General features: G+C 49.0%; 4 protein-coding genes across 4 annotated transcripts; 1 reads left to right on the forward strand and 3 right to left on the reverse strand.

The window, feature by feature from the left end:
* Window positions 1-933: 933 nt before the first annotated feature.
* Window positions 934-2,296, reverse strand: STEHIDRAFT_112727 (uncharacterized protein; the record flags this gene model as incomplete). The annotated part of the gene is made up of 3 exons (XM_007306398.1): window positions 934-1,085; window positions 1,128-1,299; window positions 1,352-2,296. 3 exons carry the CDS (start codon window positions 2,294-2,296, stop codon window positions 934-936), a joined length of 1,269 nt encoding a protein of 422 aa, XP_007306460.1.
* A 2,389-nt stretch (window positions 2,297-4,685) lies between these two features.
* On the reverse strand, window positions 4,686-5,210 carry STEHIDRAFT_38928 (uncharacterized protein; the record flags this gene model as incomplete). Its single annotated transcript, XM_007306215.1, has 1 exon — window positions 4,686-5,210. A coding segment is annotated over one exon (525 nt), but the record flags the coding sequence as incomplete, so codon positions are not given.
* Window positions 5,211-9,116: 3,906 nt separating this feature from the next.
* Window positions 9,117-11,990, reverse strand: STEHIDRAFT_123128 (cytochrome P450). Its single transcript, XM_007306399.1, has 17 exons — window positions 11,751-11,990; window positions 11,675-11,689; window positions 11,509-11,617; window positions 11,415-11,441; window positions 11,258-11,357; window positions 11,108-11,196; window positions 10,898-11,046; window positions 10,791-10,825; window positions 10,656-10,736; window positions 10,464-10,573; window positions 10,398-10,405; window positions 10,303-10,316; window positions 10,081-10,247; window positions 9,995-10,017; window positions 9,856-9,937; window positions 9,525-9,785; window positions 9,117-9,447 (listed from the first exon to the last, which is right to left on the reverse strand). Exons 1-17 carry the CDS (start codon window positions 11,959-11,961, stop codon window positions 9,357-9,359), a joined length of 1,572 nt encoding a protein of 523 aa, XP_007306461.1. The 5' UTR covers window positions 11,962-11,990; the 3' UTR covers window positions 9,117-9,356.
* A 2,702-nt stretch (window positions 11,991-14,692) lies between these two features.
* On the forward strand, window positions 14,693-18,285 carry STEHIDRAFT_112730 (uncharacterized protein; the record flags this gene model as incomplete). The annotated part of the gene is made up of 20 exons (XM_007306400.1): window positions 14,693-14,768; window positions 14,846-14,884; window positions 15,014-15,114; window positions 15,186-15,228; window positions 15,542-15,749; window positions 15,839-15,922; window positions 16,004-16,062; window positions 16,209-16,282; window positions 16,420-16,522; window positions 16,601-16,639; window positions 16,707-16,723; window positions 16,781-16,829; window positions 16,855-16,903; window positions 16,982-17,045; window positions 17,094-17,159; window positions 17,311-17,590; window positions 17,628-17,692; window positions 17,944-17,985; window positions 18,013-18,100; window positions 18,170-18,285. The coding sequence occupies 20 exons, from the start codon at window positions 14,693-14,695 to the stop codon at window positions 18,283-18,285; spliced, it is 1,662 nt and encodes a 553-aa protein (XP_007306462.1).
* Between the last annotated feature and the right edge of the window lie 128 nt (window positions 18,286-18,413).

The following is an 18,413-nucleotide window of genomic DNA, read 5'->3' on the forward strand; positions in this document are numbered from 1 at the left end:
TGCAGTGCTCAGCTTTGTACATCGACAGTTCGGTACGCCTCCCCCTTCTCTCTTCTCTTCGTTTCCACCTCGACCGTTTTATCCGCTCTGTGTACTTCTTCACCCATTACATGCATGTATGACTACAACTCCCGAGCTTCGACCCCTTCGACACGGGAAACTGTCAAGATCCAGGGCAATTCATGGGGAGGAGACTGCTGTATGTGGAGCCAAGTGTGCATTGGAGGACTGAGGGTTCCGTGTGGAATAGGTCTTGCACGTCCTCAGGTCTGTAGCTGCCTGGTAGGAGTCGGGATTCCGTTGGCTTAACGATACTGTATCATGTTTCTTTGTGATGTGCTAGTCTCGTCTCATGTATGTACATAGCTTGTTCTATATCAGCAATATATAGCTTTTACCAGCAAAACTGGTCAATAAGTTTGAAGGATATTGTGCTCTATCTGGTGCTCTACAAGAAAAATGAAGTGATCTATTGTGCTCTATCATGCTCTATCTCGTGCCTCCCAGAAGGCAGGTCTAAAAAGAATAGACGAGAATAGATACTGTCAAACGATCTATTTGTGTCTACCGGTAGACCGAGTAGACCGAAATAGTTAGGTTTAGCCAAATGCGGTCTTGCTGATGTAGGACGAGAAAGTCAATGCATTCATTCCGTATACACGTTACTTTACTTGGACTTTCTTTTTGCAGAGTGTTTCGTTTCTCTTCACTTATCACTCACTTATGATGTACGTCTTGAGGAGGAGTATTGGAGTATGTGAAGGCAATACGAACATCATAACGTAGATTAGATTAGATTAGATCATGTTGGTTTAGTAGACGCGTCTCGCGTCTTAATAGATCTTACCTTCTTCTTGGTCTCTACTTGTATCTTGGGTGCCCTGGTTCTAATATGACTTGTATGTACAGTAAGTATTGCATGCTACTAAAGACTTATGCATTCTCTGCTGCATCATTACGCTCCTGCACATGCTCTTGAGGAGCCTCTCCGAGACTCGCTACAGGCAAACCCGGCTTCTCAACCAAGTAATAACGGTTATCGGAAGCCTCACCCTCAGGTAAAGTCACCTTGTGCGGCACCATCCCTACAACAGCTTCAATAGCCTTTGCATCAACCACCCGCGTACCTTGCTCTCCACCATGCCTGCACGATATGAACGTTTCCCGTGACGCTCCCAAGAGGGTCTCACTCGGTGGTTCATAAACGGAGACCATAGCTACCGTCTGTAGATCGTCTTGTACTTGAAGATGAAAGAAGTACTGGACTTCGCCAAGACATGTGGCTCCATCCAGCGTCATCTATTCGTTGATGATCAGCTAAGCTCAGTGCAAAACATTAGTGAAGACATACCTTAACATTGCGTGCCATACGCGTCTGCTCCAATGGCTTTTTAGACTCCTTCCAGAGTGAACGAGCAATTTGTTGAGTCGGAATCTCAAGACGAGCCCATCTCGTAACCCGCGGATGCCAATTAGGATCCACAGGCCGCCCCATGGATGCGTAGTAGTTCTTGATGGCTACTTCTTCGCACGGCCGAACTTCACGAGGGCAGTTGTCTTTCGCATGCAGGAGATAGTATCCATCGCCAAGGCTTTGAGCGCCATCGGGATGTGTTTTGACAGGAGCATCCTGTAGCTGCGGATACATGGACTTGATCGCGTTGACCTGAGCTCGAATAACGCAACGCTCAGCGAGGTTCATAAAGGCGTTGGATGGCTGACGGATTTCCTCGGTGAGATTGCCAATGGTGCGTTCCATGGTCCATTGAGCGAGGAGCCCCAGTGGCCCATAGTCGGGGATACCAGGACTGAGATGAAGGAGACCGTGGATGCTCTGTCGAACGAAGTGTAGGCGTGCGGACTTTCCTTGATAGTAAAGCCTTTCATAGTCGTCGACGAACTGGATGAGCTCGTTGTGTGCTTGTATCATCTCTGCTCGAGTGATCGTTCGCTGGTGGAGAATGCGGATAGCGTGGACGAGGAGACAGAAGTTGCTGTAGTAGGGCTCTTCCAGAACGCCGTAGAAGACGGCAGGCCCCATTCCGAAGACGTACATGAGCCACTCCCAGGCCTTGTACCCACTCGAAGCCTTCTCTGCAGGATTGCGTGGTGGACGGTCAAAGGAACCGGGGAGGTAAGGTGTCGCACGACGGACATCTTCTCCATGCTCTTCCCAGAGGAAGTCATGAAGGATAGCCCAAGACCAAGTCGCCTTTAAGTCGTTCTCGCCACATTTCAATGTTCCGCGCCAGAGACCGAAGAGAAGATCGGTAAGATTCAAGCAGATGAGGTGCATGAGATCGGAAGGGAAAATTCTGGGAACGCCGAGCGAGCGGGGGATGGAAGTGAAGATGCTGGGCTTGTTCAGGCCCGTTCTGAGGCGAATCTTCTCGAATGCGGTCTTGTTAGGTGCACGAATAAGCTCAGCAATACATCAGGAAAACCGAATTTATTGCTTAGCGTTAGAGCGGGCTACTTAGCCTAGGTAGCGTGCCGCAGCTCTGGGCAGCCCTAAGTATCACTGCTTAGAACCACTTATCAATCCTGCTTGCTACTTAGGACTGCATATTGATCCTGCCAACCTGCATAGCCTGCTTAGCCATCCGGTTGTCTCCTTATTTTATATACTCCGGATCTACCCTAGGCTCTCATATCATAGCCACTCGTATTCAGCCCGCCTCGGAGCAAAGACATTGATGTGGCATAGCTTTAAGCTTGCCAGAGTCGACCCGGCAGGGTGACGAGCAGTGAGCTGTTTCTAGACAGCATCTGAAGATGGTTTACTCTACAGAATCAAGTGAGCGGTCCCATACAATGTTTATACACTCCCCAAACGACGAGACATTCGTCAATTTGACCGTTAGCAGTCGTTTGCGTGTTCTGAGTTCAGTGTGGCAAACGCTAACTTATGACGTCATGAAACCTGAATGTTCCCGAATATTCGGTGAGCCACCGCCACACAATTACACATTTCTATATAAAGCCTTCATTTCGTCAGCTGGGTCCTTTCAGACTCTTTCGTTCTCAACCTCCATCATCTGCTCTTCACTTGCTCTTCACGATGCGCAAGTGCCGTTCTTACCTCCGTCAACGCTGGTAAATCTCGAGGATGAAAGCACGAGAAAGGCTTCGACTGTACAGGTGCGTCCCCTTCTCAGCATTTACTGGCTCATTTCCGCCACGCTAAGCAACATATGTTGTTTGTATGACGATAGGTATTTCTCTTGTCTTGTGTGTACCTACATTTTCACCTCTATGTGTATCATCGCAGCCGCCTGCATAGTGAGAGAGAATGTCTAAGGTGAGCACTGAGCAGTCATCTCGAGGAATTCCTATCGCTTCCTGTGTGTGCAAAGTACTGCCACCTCTCAAGGAGAGAGCCGTGGCCCAGCGATTTTTGGGTCTGTGTTCTTACCATATTGACCATCACCTTTCCCTCATACATTCATTTTAGGTCATGCTCTAGTGGTTGTGTCTGGCTTGTGTGGGAGCACGAAGGATTGCACGAAGCAGTAGTCTAGGCAAGGTCATAGATACAGGCTTGCATTGGTAGATTTATTCCATCACTTTGTACCCTTCAATTACAATGAGAACCACTTTTTCCGAATCATCTATTGAATCTCCAGCATCAAGAAGGAGGAATCCTACTGGAAGAATCCAACTAATTTTGGGATGAATTGAGTACTGGAGAATGCTGATCTCTACTTATCCCTATGATAGGGGTAACAGACGTGCAGCCCCAAGCCTAAACAGAGTTGCTTAGGAATATGGTAGGCTGGCCGGTCGCTAAGTAGGCCTACCGTATCCGGCTGTCTCCCTAAGGAGCCTAACCCGAGGGGGGGTTGTGTATGGGCCTAAGCACCATAAGTAGGGTATGTAGTCGTGCTTACACTTCTATTTTTTTCCTGATGTAGCGGCATTGTACCTGCATACTTCTTTGTCAATAGATAGCTAAAACAGCGAATGGATATCACTGCTCACCGTGCCATCAAAGTCGCGGTAGATTCCGTCCACTCGCGCTCCGGGTCCCAAAGGTCGATGTCGGTATGAGTGCATTGATCGTCGGGAAGGTCGCAATCAACGGGATGCATGCACGCGGGGTAGTAAGTCGGTATTCCGAATAAATGACGACCTAGCTGTCCACAGAAGCGACGGCATCCACAGCATCCGGTAGCACCGACGAATCCTAAAAGCTTCTCCATCGCGGTGGTATCTGCAGTCGCAAATGCGAAGAAGGGCCGATCCACGACGACCCTCTCCTGAAGCGCATCCCAGACCTTCAATCCCTCTTTCATCAACCCGATAACATGATGAAGCCCAGGAAACAGAAAGGAGTCGAGATGTTCCGGTGCGTTGGGGCCAGGGAATATTCCACCGGGATATACGTAGGTCTTCTTGAAGCGAAAGTCGGGGGAGTAATTTACGAACATCCAGAGATATATCCAGGTATCGGATTTCTTATGACGGTAGAGCTGTGCGCCATCGATGGAGAATTGGAGAATGGTATCATTCTTCCCGATGACGCCGTCACGTACCGCCTCGAGAAGACCGCGGCTCTGGAGAACATCCTTGAAGATGTCGATGTCGGATATGTCACGGTTAGCGGCCTCGAGTTCGGCAAGGAGGGACTTCATGTCGTCGTAAGCATATGCGAACTTTTCTGCGCCTTCACGAGAGCTGCGTGCGGCTTGGATCTGGAAACCGACAGGAAGTGTATAGAAATACTTTTGGGCGACTTTGCCTCCCGACTTCTCGAAGATGATGGGGTCGTAGCGGGGTTCGGAACACGTTGGGCATCTGGTGAGGTCCGCGTATGGTCCGGTGTACGCTATGTGCGAGTTTGGACACATGTCTGATTTGATTGGAACCAGACCGGTCATGTCTCCGAGGCGCTTTTTGACCTGCGCAAAGGAGAGCATGTCTTGCTCCGGATGTGTTCGAAGGTAGGTATCGTGGAGTTTGGAATATGTTTTATTGGACGCGTTCAGGCAGTCGATGAAGGCGCTGATGGACCAGTCGAGACAGGGGTCTGCGGAGAGATCGATTTGCTCAGTGCGGGGGTTTTGAAGACGGTATATGGCATCGTCATCTAAAGCGCTATTCTGAAGTGTGGCGTTCTGCAGCGCCTGCTGAAACTCGAGTGTAGTCTGAATGCTAGGGATCCTAGAGAAGAGAGGGGGGTTTCCGGGAGGTTGTTCCCCTACCTCGGGTGGCACAGGTTGTCGGGGTATTGGATCTGGATCAGGATCAGGATCGGGAGGAATGTCGTCACCTGGGCCACCTGGTGGTGGTTCAGGTTCTCTCTAAATACGAAAATACAAGCCTGTGTAAGCACCAAGTCTACATCAACTGTGTGTGAAAGAATATACCGGAGAACCAGTAGCGCTTCGCGTCGGCGATCTAACCGGGATTTCTTCGTCATCATCATCCCAACCGGCAAAATCATTACCGGCAGGCTCCTGTAAGAATATATCGTGAGCGAACTTCGTCTAGATACATCACAGCACAACTAAAAGTATGCCTACAATGTATCTGTCGTGTTCCTGAACAGCCCCTTGCTGTGCCTACAACAGGATGTACATGAAGTTGTCAATGTCATTTCGGATTAAGAAGACGATATCCACATACCTGAACTTCTCCGGGAAGTCTATCACCTTCGCCTGCATGACCTTGAATAAATTGTGGCGCATGGGGAACGTCAGGTGCAGCTGATTTTCGCCAACACATCGTTAATTTCAGAGACGTGATGCTGCCAGAGTGGGCATCTATACACGTACCTACCGCAGCTGTACCACGGAAGACTGCGTGCGCTCTCCATGTCTTCTCCGACACCTGTCTGGGGACTCCACCACATCGTTGGTGGCAATCACAATGAAAAGAACGATTGTCAGTTCGAGCTTTTTTCTGAGGACGTTTGTCGATGTCGGCAATGGTCTCTTCTTGGTCGGACATGCTGCCTCACGAGAATCTGACTAGCAAGAGAATCCCAGAGCTGAGAAAGAGTACAACAGTACTGCCAAATGAGCCAGCAGAACACTAGTTCAGACCCCGAGCTCTCGTAGCGTCGAGTGCCCCTCTGCGAAAGACAGACGGGGTCGGTAAAGTTGCAAGCGACAAGCCTTGATGCAATTCCAGCCATATGCCACGACATCAGGCAAAACAGACATTGCATTGCTCAAAGCGATCAGACAACCGAACAAGTAACAAGGAAGGAGTCTACCATATGCGGCGGGCAAAAGGTAGTTCAAGCCAAGGCCAAACGTTCATACGTTCACGCGCTTGCATCGACGCGTCATCTATGTTTTCTGCTAGGCTCGAATTCACACGGTCTCTGACAGTCTTCACCAATATCTCTCAATTGCGCAATCTGTCCCGATCCGGTCATTCGTCGCCCTCAATCGCCCTCAATCGCCACAAAAAGACCGAGTTTTCACTGTCGATCAGATTTCTCATTGGCTCCGACTCCCGAGTCCACCCGGCCTCCTCAACCGTGACGTTGGCAGAGGTTGGCAGTAAGTATCACCAGCAAGAAAAAAACAACGACACGAGCTAAACATCACAGGACGGAAACCTTCTGCTAAGATCTCTTTGATATTATCGGCTTCCGATGTTTCGACCAGCGTAAGGCGGAATAGTACGCCTTGCCAATGGCAGCCAGCGACCACTCCATGCAAATCAAGGCAAATCACGAGCTTAGACCTATACGTCCTCTCCGATCTGGTCAGGATCACAGAAGAGAAACCTACTCACGAGCCGCACAGTTCTGGCGATACTTCGTCGCCCCAACACCGGACTATCTACTACTACTCGTGTGAGCGAGTCGGTCCAACTTCTCATCTATGTTTTGTTCTGTAGGCAAAGCAGCTCGTGATGCAACTCCTGGTCTCGTGAGAGTCTCACTGTCCAACAACTTGAACTCTGCAGCCATTGGCAAGCTTCTCTCTTCCCGGGCCATTTTTGGAACGCATCTGGTTCGGCTTGTTTATCTGTTGTCATACATTGCGAGTCCACGAACTCCTTACCCAATAGAGCTCAAAGTCGAGAGCAAATTGATTCAATAGCCGCAACGGGGCGACACAATCAGTAACCACCACACCTTCGAGAGCTTGAATATCCATTAGTCGCTCTCGAGGTACATTTGTGACCTTCAGCTGTTGTCTATGGCATGTCGTCCTGCCTACATGACGATGTAGTCCGTGGTCCTTGTAGGTACTTTTCCTTATGCCCGCATCAATATTGACTTACCTCTATGCAGCGCTCAGGTTCATGGCAGACACACCACACACATGATATGTACGCCCGCTCGTGTATACTCATGCTGCGATGTGCTATCTACAGCAGCGTCAAATACAACTCGACGACAAATCTCACCCCATTGTTTTAGTTCAGGTACGTCCAGGTCTTTTTTCCGGGGACGAACAGCAGTAGTTCAATCGGTGCAAGATCTGACATAGCACACCTGTACTGCTAGTAAATGGGTACTGGCAGCTGTATGCTCAGCTGTAGTACAGGACGATCTTGGGATTTGAAACGAAGATGGGGCGGATGTCCCATCTTATCTCATACTACGATCCGCTGCAAACAATAGAAGCATTTGCCACCTCGCCTCTTCAAATGCTGCTGGGCTGTATCATCGGACCGTATTCCGTCGAATACTTGTAGATCTATGACCGTTGTCTGTGGAGAACATGGGTATTGAGTCGGACTGTCCCCATTGGATAAGTTACACGCAGAAGTGTCGGCTGGATGTTTCCCACTCATCAGATGTTTCAATCGGATGCCCAAGGCTCGTTCTGTCTGCTGTTCCGAACTTCATTACTCACGGAAGTTTTAGTCCAGAAAAGGCAACACCACCAATGGATCCACGACACTCATCCTTATTGTTTTGCAGGCCCCTCTGAGCCTGAGCAGTGAGATGATTACTAGTCAGCTACAAAGATCCGGGCGCGATGCGGGCAAGCAATGTGAGTGTGCTACTTGGTATCCTATCGTTGTGCCACACAGAACGCTGACACATTCTACGCATGCAACTGTGGATCGGTTACATTCCATGCGCCCAAAGAATATCCTCGAGCATCTTGCTCCTGCTGCTATTGTCTTTGGCCTTGGCTCGCCCAACAGGTATCTGTTAACTGTAACACGGCTTTCAGCTCACTGGCCTCACAGCAGTGTCGGGTACAAAGAGTATAAAGGCCATCCCTCGAGCGTCAGGGCTCTCCAGGCTTCATAGGAACTCGACACACACCTCAGCGAAACTCCTCGTCTTCGCTTACGCACTTCTCAACCCCTTCTATCCTTCTCAGATGGACTCCTTCGTCAACACTGTCGCCTCTATCCCCGCTGCTCCCTCGGAGTCCCAGCCCACTACTTCGCACCCCGTCGAATCCGAATCCGGTGGGGGCAACTCAACTTACTGTGTCATTGCTTAAACGCGATCGGCGATCCACGCTATCCAATATCACCGTTCGTTCACCCAAGAACTGAGACCTGCTAACCATCCGCATGTACGTGTGCATTTCTCTCTGGGCACCTCTGCCTTTATCAAATTTTGCGGGCGTGCATCGCTTCGTATGAACCACCGCTTCTTCGTCCTACGTACTTACACAACTGTACCCTTTACTTTCAGGACCGCACGACCTATCATTATTCCCAATATTAACCTTCGACCTTCGCCACAATGCTGTCACATTGTTTTTCGCTTACACAATCGGGTTATTTCTTTCTGAGATGAAGTGAGAGAACACAAGTAGAGGGGAGGAGAGCAGTCAAATATTTGTTGTATGCTAGTAGTACGCCTGTCACAGACGAAGAACTTTTCAACCAGTACTTTTTCAGTGTGGCATCCGGGGAGCAACAATGAGATGGCCAGCTTCTGCGTTCTCGAGCTACCTAGATGTTCGGCGCCACAACGGAGTAGCGAGGAAAGCCGTAAACGCGACTCACGTGTCCGCGTCGCATCGACGCGTTCGTCGTTCAGTCGTTCACTCAACGGTGGAAGAAGGAAAGGAAGCTCCTTTTAGAGCTAATTTTCTCTCCATAGAGCTATTCTTTCTTTTCTTTTTCAGAACATAAGTAGTACAACATTCATTAAGTGTAATCGTAAAGTATAGCATCTTCCGAGGTTTGCTCGCATATACTCCCGTACACCATGGCAAAATACTACAATAATAAGGGTAAAAAGAATCCCAGGAAGAAATGTGAAAAGCCACCAGGAGTGGGTACCGAACTCATCATAAATGATTTAAGTTATCGTTATGGACCAAAGGATGAGGTGAAAGGAGGTAATGAAATAGAAAACGAGTACGGAAGGCGAGGAGGAAGAGCGAGAGAAAATAGTATCTATGAGCCATGGCTCTTTAATCCGAGTCGAATACTTCGGTGGCCATGATCAATTTCTCGGCAGTAAGCGAGCGAGGCTTGACGTTGCACTTGAAAGGGAGAGGATACCTGTACCTCGCGTATCGCGATACAAACTCAGCTTCAGTACAACGTAACTCAGAGAATGTGAATGAGAGGGAACGCACGCAACGATCCCCGACATATGATCGTCCACAGGCTCGATCTCCTTACCCTGATCATCCACTGCCTTCTCGATCTTCAGTGTAGCCAAAATTGATGCCACAGCCAGCCAAACAGATTCACGAGCCATGAAGCGTCCTGGACAGATGCGCCGTCCGAAACCGAAGACTGCCTCGGGTTCAGGGAGGTCCGGATTATTCAGGTAGCGGTCTGGGTTAAAATCGTTGGCATCGGGCCCGTAGACGGACTCGTCGTGTAGAATCGCCCTGTGAGTGTGTCGAGTTAGACTTGATATCGCGAAGACCAATATGATAAAGGCTAAAACCATGTACGGACCAGATATTCCCGATCACGGTGCTACCTTTTGGGATAAAGTAGTCTCCAAACACATCGTCCTCCGTTAGCTTATGAGGAAATCCTGTAGATATTCCAGTCAGTGTCGTTATGTGAAAATGCAAACATCGATCAGGACTACCTAATGGACCAACAATACGCCATCTAAAGCAGTAACATGTTACATCTGAGTCTGATTTCTTCGAGAATATATCGCGAACCGCTTACCTCCACACCTCCTCCGTCAAAGCCTTGACATACGGGAGCGTGTCTATATCCGAGAACTCAGGTAACCGGTCGTTTCCAATGACGGAGTCTATTTCAGCTTGTGCTTTCCTCTGAGCTTCGGGGCAGAGGGCCATGGCGAGGAAGAAGTTCTCGAGAGCGCAAACAGTCTGAATAGATTATCTGTGAGACCCACGGACATCATTACGAAGAGCGAGTGCGTACCGTATCGGCACCACCTGAATGCCGAGTCGCGACAGCGTGCGGTTAGTCACCTCATTGGACGAGCGCACGTTGCAGCTCAAAGACGGCAGACGTACCAATATACCTACCGGGGTAACATAGTCAGTTGAGGGCAAAACTCAGAAAAAGTCGGGCGAGCTCACATATTAGCCGTAAGCCCCTTCGCCACACCTTCATCCTCGGGCAATGATTTCTTACTCTCGAGCTGAGTGATCAAAGTCGCAGCGACCGAAGGAGAGGCAGTCCCACTCGCCTATATGATACCACGAGGACATCCCGCATCGTGGATGAGCTCCTCGATCCGTGGTAAAGCCGAGAAGCGATGAATAGCTCACCAAGGAATCCTTCGTCGCTTCAAAAGGATGGTTGAGCATATCCTTACTCCAATGGCATAATTCGCTTGCTTTCTTCTTATACTGTTTGACAAATGTGATCAGTACCGATGTATCGATTCGAAGCGAAGTGCTTACACCAACGCCCGGAAACCAAGAGGGTAACTTGAGCACTACATCAACAAGAGACGTCAGCTTTCTGTATGTACGCTGATAATCGTATTTTCCCAGAGGAAGGCACATACGCGCAGGGAATAAATCAAAAATCTGCGCCTCTATGGACGCAATGGTAGTGACGGCTTCCAGCCCACCTTCTGCGGTCTCGATGAAAGGGTCGTGCTGCGGTTTGACTTTGATTCCATACGCGATGTCGAGGATGATTGCGCCAGCCATGCTTCATGTACCCGTACAACTGAGCATATTTTCCCTGAAGGACATGAGATAATGGTGCTCACTGGCGAAGATGCTCCTTGAAATCAGCTGGCTTGTGAACGAGATGGCGTAAGAGCTGATGAGTAGCTGTGCATTCGATGGGTCGGTAGTCCTGATCCGGATCAAGGGTTTGAAACTCGAGGCAAATAAAGCAAGTCGAAACACCTGCCTACCTTGACAGCGGACGGTTGGAAGAAGGCGTGAAACGCTTTTCGTGCAGCTTTCAGACGATCACCATATGGGAACGTGGCTACGACCCAGTTAAAACCGAGGCTATTGGTAGGGAGAGATCAGCTATCGTCAACTCCATTCCCGTAGCTTAATACGCACAGAACGGAGAACGAGGGAATAAAAGGCCTTTGTCGAAGGATATTATTAAATCAGAGATGCCCGAGGATCAAAGGATGCAGCAATGATACGATACCTGTCCGAATAGATGGCTGATCGCTTGACGAAAATCTCGTTGGCGGCTTTTGCAGAGTTCACCACAACTATATGGCTACCCAGAACGTCACAGTGGACGAGCTCGCTACCTAAACATAGCAGCATTATCAGTAATTACTCAACTAACGAAGCAATGCCGAGATGACCTGTTTCTTTCGCCCCTATGAGAATAAATTATTCGTTGAATAAACTCGAATGTTGAAAGATTAGGCGGTGACTCACATTTCTCGTATACCAGCCATTCGTGATCCTTTGGCATCTGAAGAAGGTTCCCGATAATTGGAAGTCGAGGAGGCCCAGGTGGTAGTTGCTTTCCAGCGTACTTCGCATTCCGTCTACGCCAGATGTACAACCCAGCGAGAACGCTGAGTGAAAAGAGAGAAGCTGTGAAGCTCGTATGAAGGTGATCGTTAAGAATGGACAAAGGAGCCATAGTGACCGAGTTAGGAGGCCGGACAGTGTGCTCGAAGGATGGCAACTTCGTGTTGACCGTTATCCGTCCCGTTTTTATTGCGTTTCGGCATCTCCTGTGCACCCCAAAACGAGATTATCAAGCGCTCGCACTTGATACGAACAATAACATGGCACCCGCCGAGCATCTCCTGTACAGGTGGAGTAACCCTCAGATGTCGGAAGTGTGACTTTACTGAACTGGGATCAGCGACGAAGCGGAAGCGAACGTAGCGTAGAAGAAGCCGGACACGACGTGAGCACATTGTTATTGTTGTTGAAGACAGAATATTCACCATAAGGCTGAGCATCGCACTAACCAGAGCTTCTCGACTTCAGGCAGACGTCGGCTAGGATAACTGGAGTCTTCTATGCATGGATAACCATCTCACGCGTGCAACGGAATGCAAAGATTTCGGTCGTTGTTTCTCATCGCGAAGAGCACCTGAGAAAGCCTAGTTTGGAAGAAGGTCGGCAGAGTTGTGGTGAAGGCAAATGGCACTGTTGCCTCGTGGACAGTTCCGTTCCCCGAGCGCTCTTGTTGTCTCGTGACGTCATCATCATTGTCCAAGCGCATTTTGTCCGCGCAAGAGCAATGCGAGTAGCCATAGGTGGCCACCATTGTCTTCCCCCTCTCTGTCTCACTATGCTCCAACGATCGCAGGTCAAAAACGCTAGAGGAAACTTTTGAGGGTGCTGCCAGAGGAGGGGGTACGAATGTCCGAGGTGTAGACGTCAAAAGTTCTCCGACCCGTCTCGATGATCTCGATGCGACAGATGAGAAGCTCAACCTCGAAACCCAAGCTCACACGGGAAAATTTCACAACTTTCTCCATGGAGTTGCCCGGTGTGGTCAGACGGGAACAGAGAATGATAAACACGAGCTATATCTCGTCCACATCCCGTCGTCAAGCCCAACCAATGAAATTGCAAGACGCAGATGAATTAACAAAGTTTCGCGCTCACAATACACTGGGAGTCCTGAAAGGCTTCGCCAATGGTGAGAAAGTCTTCCACCATCCTTCTCGTTGATATTCTCCGAAATCGATGTCTGACCACCATGCCGCAGCTGCGCAGAACACTTAAAATCGAGGCTGAACTCCTCGAACGAAGCCATTGGCGGGCAGCCAAAGGTCGGGGTATGCGACGTGAGACTGGGGAGGTTTTGGTCATGATAACTGCAATTAAACCGCTTTTGGTACGAGCGAAAACATCAAAGAAATGAGGACGAAAGGGAGCAAACATGTGTTCTGCCGCACGCTCTACAACGCCACCGCCAACAGCTGTCGTTTGAGGTACCCACCACAATGGAATCAACGACGCCAGGATTTCAGGCAGATGGAGATGAAGTACTTACTCACATGTGCCCTAAGTTTATATTTTGTCAGAGCATGAAAGCAGGGTGTTTCGCAGTGTGAACAGGTGGCACCGTCTTCGACTCGAGGCTAGGCAGGTCTAGGTGGAACCAAGAGCTTGAGTCTGAGATTATCAGGAAATGAATAGCAGTGGACGTATCTGTCGTATGAGACGTCCGCAGCGTGAGAGTGGTGTTCATGATCAGCGTGTAGTCGCAACGAGATGGAGAAGGTAAAGCTCACAGGACACATTGCTCCTTGGCCTCTTCGCCAGTGCGTCAATCTATCGCGACATGAGAACTCAAATTTGGCAGATCAGGAGGCAGTTCAGCACTAGGTATGTCAACAGTCATAAACCGCAGATTGCTTTGCGTATTAGGAAGAATAAAAAGCGTGTTCCACGGGCGTCCGGAGGTTGAAGGCTAGCGACTGGAGTTTCAATGGTATGTATTCTTCGAGAGAATGGAGGCTAAATTTCACGTCGTAGCAATCGCCCAGGATACAGTTGGGATGTGGCTCTGTGAGAGTGTGTACAGGACGAACGAGATCTAGAATTTCGAAAGAGTAAGTAAGGACGAACGGAGGCCGGCCGCTCAGAGAGCATGCCGTGAGAAATTACATCACGGCAAGCTCCGACCCTAGAAAGCGACTGACTAGACTTGAACAGGCCCAAGGTTGCAACTAAACTGCACTCGTGGGCGGCAACCCTTCGATATCGCTGTTTCTATGCTTTCTCTCTTAGATGACGGTCCGTGCTGGTAGTCTGCTTTTTACGGAAAGTGAAGACGGCATATTTTGTTCTGGAGTCAGAGAACAACAAATCGGACTACTTCCTTGCAGCTTTAGCTTCGCACCCCACGTTCATGGGGTTTTTTGTAGAACTTCGCTTGGAAATGCCGTGAGTAGAGCAAGTGAGACCTGCAACACTTTCCTGCCTTGTGAGTGGAAGGTCGTTCGCCGTTTCGTGCGCCTAGCCAATGGTTAACGCCTCAGTTTCTGTGCACTATCCCTCGAAGGACTTTGGGGCTCTATATTCCTCAACCGTGAAAGGTAACTGCGCCGATCCTTTCCGCGACTGCTCTATCGAAACCATACTAGGCATATCTCGCTCTACGACAATGCTCATGCTCATATTCCAACCACGCAGCCGACCACAGAGTAATGTCCCTTCCTCATATTTCTTATCAAAACATGCATCAATTTAATGTTCACGTTGACCCAGGTCACGTCAAAATGCACGAAAGCGGACAAGCTCCAATCACCAGACTCGACACATTTTTATAAGGCCCGCAGCTTGCACGGCGTACACCCTCATCCCAACTTTCATCGCAGAGCTCAGACGCAGTCCACAAATTGAGCATGAACTTCAACATCATTCTCGCTCTTGCCACCATCATTGCCTGCGCAGAAGCACGTCCCATTAATAACTGTCCATGTAAGTTGTAGATTGGCTCCATACGCTCACCCACCGTTACAATAACACTCAATACTTACTACTGGATACATATACAGCGAACGTTGGTGCAAGAGACAGCTATGATCTCGCAAAGCGTGAGCTATATTCAGATTTCCAGTTTTACGAGAAATGCTATCTCACGATTTTACCCATGAATCTCTAGGTGGGGGTTGCTTTGTGAGTACCTTTTACTTGCGTCCACCGTTATTTGAACTCATTAGTAGCGACCTTGGAACGGAATGATACACAATCGTGGTACAGGGACAGTACGGCGCGGCTGAAGCATGGGACGAAGCCGATGACCCCTGAAGAGTCGTCACTTTGCGTGAGCTCCTTCGAATCAGCATTCACTATCAAGAATGCACTGACATGCTAGCTCGATATAGAGCTAAACAGTCTCTTACCACCGATTCGGATTCATTTAGTTCTCGATTGTTCGGTATGCTCGTAGTGGGCGATGTTCTTCACGAATTTAATCAAACGAAGCCAATGAGAGCCTCTTTTGCCTCGCTCTGTAATGGTTCGAGTGCAACGCTCTGACCGTTTCTTCAACATGGTCAAGTAGGTCTTGTCTTTGTGATGCTTCTTCGACATGAGCAGAAGGTCACCCGCCAAGTACTTATACAAACAAGCGTAAGTAGAAGTTTTATCAGAGTCGAACGTTGTATGGATTGACTTACAGTGCATAACTATTTCTGCTCAACTCAGCCGTCTATGAGATCCTTCTGACTGTTCTGCCAGCCCTTGTACAGGAAGCCTATCATACAGAGAATGCTGCCGACAGGCTCCTCAGACGCCGAAAAAGTCTCTCGCATTCCTGCGTACCGTGGGTACTATCGACCACCGGCATATCTACTTCTCCGTCCAGCGTCAAACGAAATGGCTTGACACACCTCTTAACTTGGAGTACGAGCAAGTAAAGCCTTGTACAGCTTTCATCGGTAACTCCGGCCTGACGGGGTGGGCTGGATAAGTCGAGCTCCAGGCTCGTAACCGGCGAGCGTTCGATGCCTCTGTTCTTATGTATTCTCTCTTGGATGCTCTGATAGTCTGCTGCTTCCTATGGTGTCGGGCTTCCTCAACGCATCATGGAAAGTGAAAATGGTATTGTTCGGCCTGGAGGCCATCATGACGTGAGAAGCGCCACAAAACAACAAACCGGACTACTCCGTTGCAGCTTTAACTCCGCACCTCATTTCATGAAGCTTTCGCAGAGTTTCGCTCCGTAATGCGATGAGTGGAACAAGTGACACTTGTGCGACCATCCTGCCTTGTAAGTGGAAAATCGTCCACCGTTTCGTGCGCCTTGCCAATGAGGCTGGGGAACGCCTCAGTTTCTGTTTAATATACCTCGAATGAATTTGGGGCTCTACAATCCTCAACAATGAACGGTAAGTGTATTGATCCTTTCCGTAACAGCTCCAACGAGGCCCTCTCAGGCATATCTCGCTCTATGTCCATATTCATCCTCTGATCACGTTGTCGACCACAAAGTCAGGTCCCTTCCTCATCTATCTCAGATTCTAGTTGTCCCGGGGTACACGAAAGCGGACGGGTTGCGAGGCTCGAGATATGCTTATAAAGCGTGCGGCTTGCACGACCACACCCTTTACCCAAACTTCTACCTCAGAGCACGGACGCACTCCACAAGCTGAACATGATCTTCAACATCATTCTCGCTCTTGCTACCATTATTGCCGGTGCCCAAGCACGTCCCATTGATAACTGCGAGGGTAAGTTATAAATGAGCTCCATACGCTCACCAACTCTACAATACTACTCAATGCTTACTACTATATATGTCTATGCAGGTAACGTTGACACGAGAGCCAACTACGATCTTACAAGGCGTAAGTGTAAGATAGGACATTCTTACTCCGCAGAGATGCTGAATTTTGTCTGAAACCAACAATACAGGTATCGGCGGGAGTGGAGTGAGCCACTTTATGAAGCCTCAGGAAAGGATCTGAACTTACTGACAAATTTGGCAGGCATCGTACTTCATTGCCAGTCCTGACACTGACAAGAACCCTGAGAAGCGTAAGTGACTCTCAGATTTCTAAAGTGTTACAAGGAACGATATCTCACGATTTTATTCAGGCGGAAGCTGCAATGTAAGTACCATTTTATGTGCCCACCGTTATTATGCTCGTCCATGACATATACTGAAAGTACACACTACTGTGATACAGGGCCTTTACACTTTTGCCGATGCAGAGACCGCAGCCGATGAAGTCTGAAGAGTCGTCACTTTTAGTGAGCTCCTTTATATCAACATTCATCGAGTTTGCACTGACATGATAGCCCGATGCAGAGCGTAATGAAAGGCCCTTGCTACGGATTCAGACTCTTCCAGTTTTCGATTTCTCGGTATGCTTGTAGTGCACGATGGTCCTAACGAATAGAACCAAACGAGGCCATTGAGAGCCTATTTTCCTTGCTCTGTAATGATTCGAGTGCATGGCTCTGGTTGTTTCTGAGGTATCGTAGAGTGGGTGTTGCCCTTGTGATTCTTCTTCAGCATGAGCAGAAGGCCATCCGCCGTGCTGTGTACTCGCTATCGGGTGATTGGGACACGGGATTCGTGGCACTGTTCTTGGAGGGCATCCAGTACACGTCTCTAGAAGGCGATTGCTGCGACCCTGGAGGCCCTTCAAACCGTCGCTCTGGCCAGAGTACACTCTCTACAGTAATTCCTGTGGGATTGAATCCTAACCAGAAATTGGGCTCAGAGTTTTTGAGCGCATCTGAAGTCTCAAGGAAACCCTTTGACTTTTGTGAGGTGCTGCAAACAATATTAGGTCCGTTTCTTCGACATGTCCGTCATTGCTTCTTGAGCGACAAACTGTGTCAATACGCACCTGATTTCTGGGGCGTCCGACCGTCTCGGAACATTACAACTGGTGCGCCCAATTTTTGTATGGTGCAGGGCTCTCGAGAGTCATCATCACATGAAGGTTACATGACGGGAGCATCAAATAGGGCCTGTGGTTCTTTGCATCTTTGACTTTACGTCTCATATCAACTAAGTCCAAAAATATCCCTCAGAAAGATCCGTTACTGGAGAAAATGGTGACGAGAGTATCTCCAACCGCGCCGAGTATCCCCATTCCTTAGGTTTTCTGTGTTCTGATGAATGGTATGTGGGATCCAGGGTACTCAGCTGCTAAAGCGACCGTTCGTTCTGTACTGCGTGGTGAGCCATAACCTCTGCATCTTTTAGCGCCTTTACTTTCGAGCCCGAGCTTACTCTAGTACAAAGGACTCAGAGCTGGTATATAAGGCTGGGTCGTTCTTGATGGGTAACTGTGGTTCGCGTTATCACTAGCCTGACCCAACATTCCAACAACATCCCACCTGTACTCTCCTACCCAACTCAGTCATGAACTACAAGATCATCCTCGCTTTTGCCGCTGTCATCTGCACTGGTGTTCAGTCCAGCCCCACTGGCACCAATGACATTGTGGCGAGGGACAGTCTTCCGAAACGTAAGTAATCTCTATACGCTAAATATATTTGCACAAGGGAGACTTCGAAACTAACCACAAGGCCGTTCTGGGTACCTTAGGCGAATTAGAGGTGATTTTTCTTCGGACGGTCGTGGTGATACGGAAGGCTTACTTC

The sequence above is a fragment of the Stereum hirsutum genome, assembly GCF_000264905.1.
Source record: "Stereum hirsutum FP-91666 SS1 unplaced genomic scaffold STEHIscaffold_11, whole genome shotgun sequence".
Classification (NCBI taxonomy): Eukaryota; Fungi; Basidiomycota; class Agaricomycetes; order Russulales; family Stereaceae; genus Stereum; species Stereum hirsutum.

Bases quoted from the DNA above. Each gene is read 5' to 3' on its own strand.
- STEHIDRAFT_123128 (XM_007306399.1), bottom strand. From the start codon at position 11,961: ATGGCTCCTTTGTCCATTCTTAACGATCACCTTCATACGAGCTTCACA. The intron at 10,826-10,897 runs GTATGTGCCTTC...TTGTTGATGTAG, and splicing joins TTTTGATTTATTCCCTGCGC to TGCTCAAGTTACCCTCTTGG. The intron at 9,938-9,994 runs GTAGTCCTGATC...GAATATCTACAG, and splicing joins GCGTATTGTTGGTCCATTAG to GATTTCCTCATAAGCTAACG.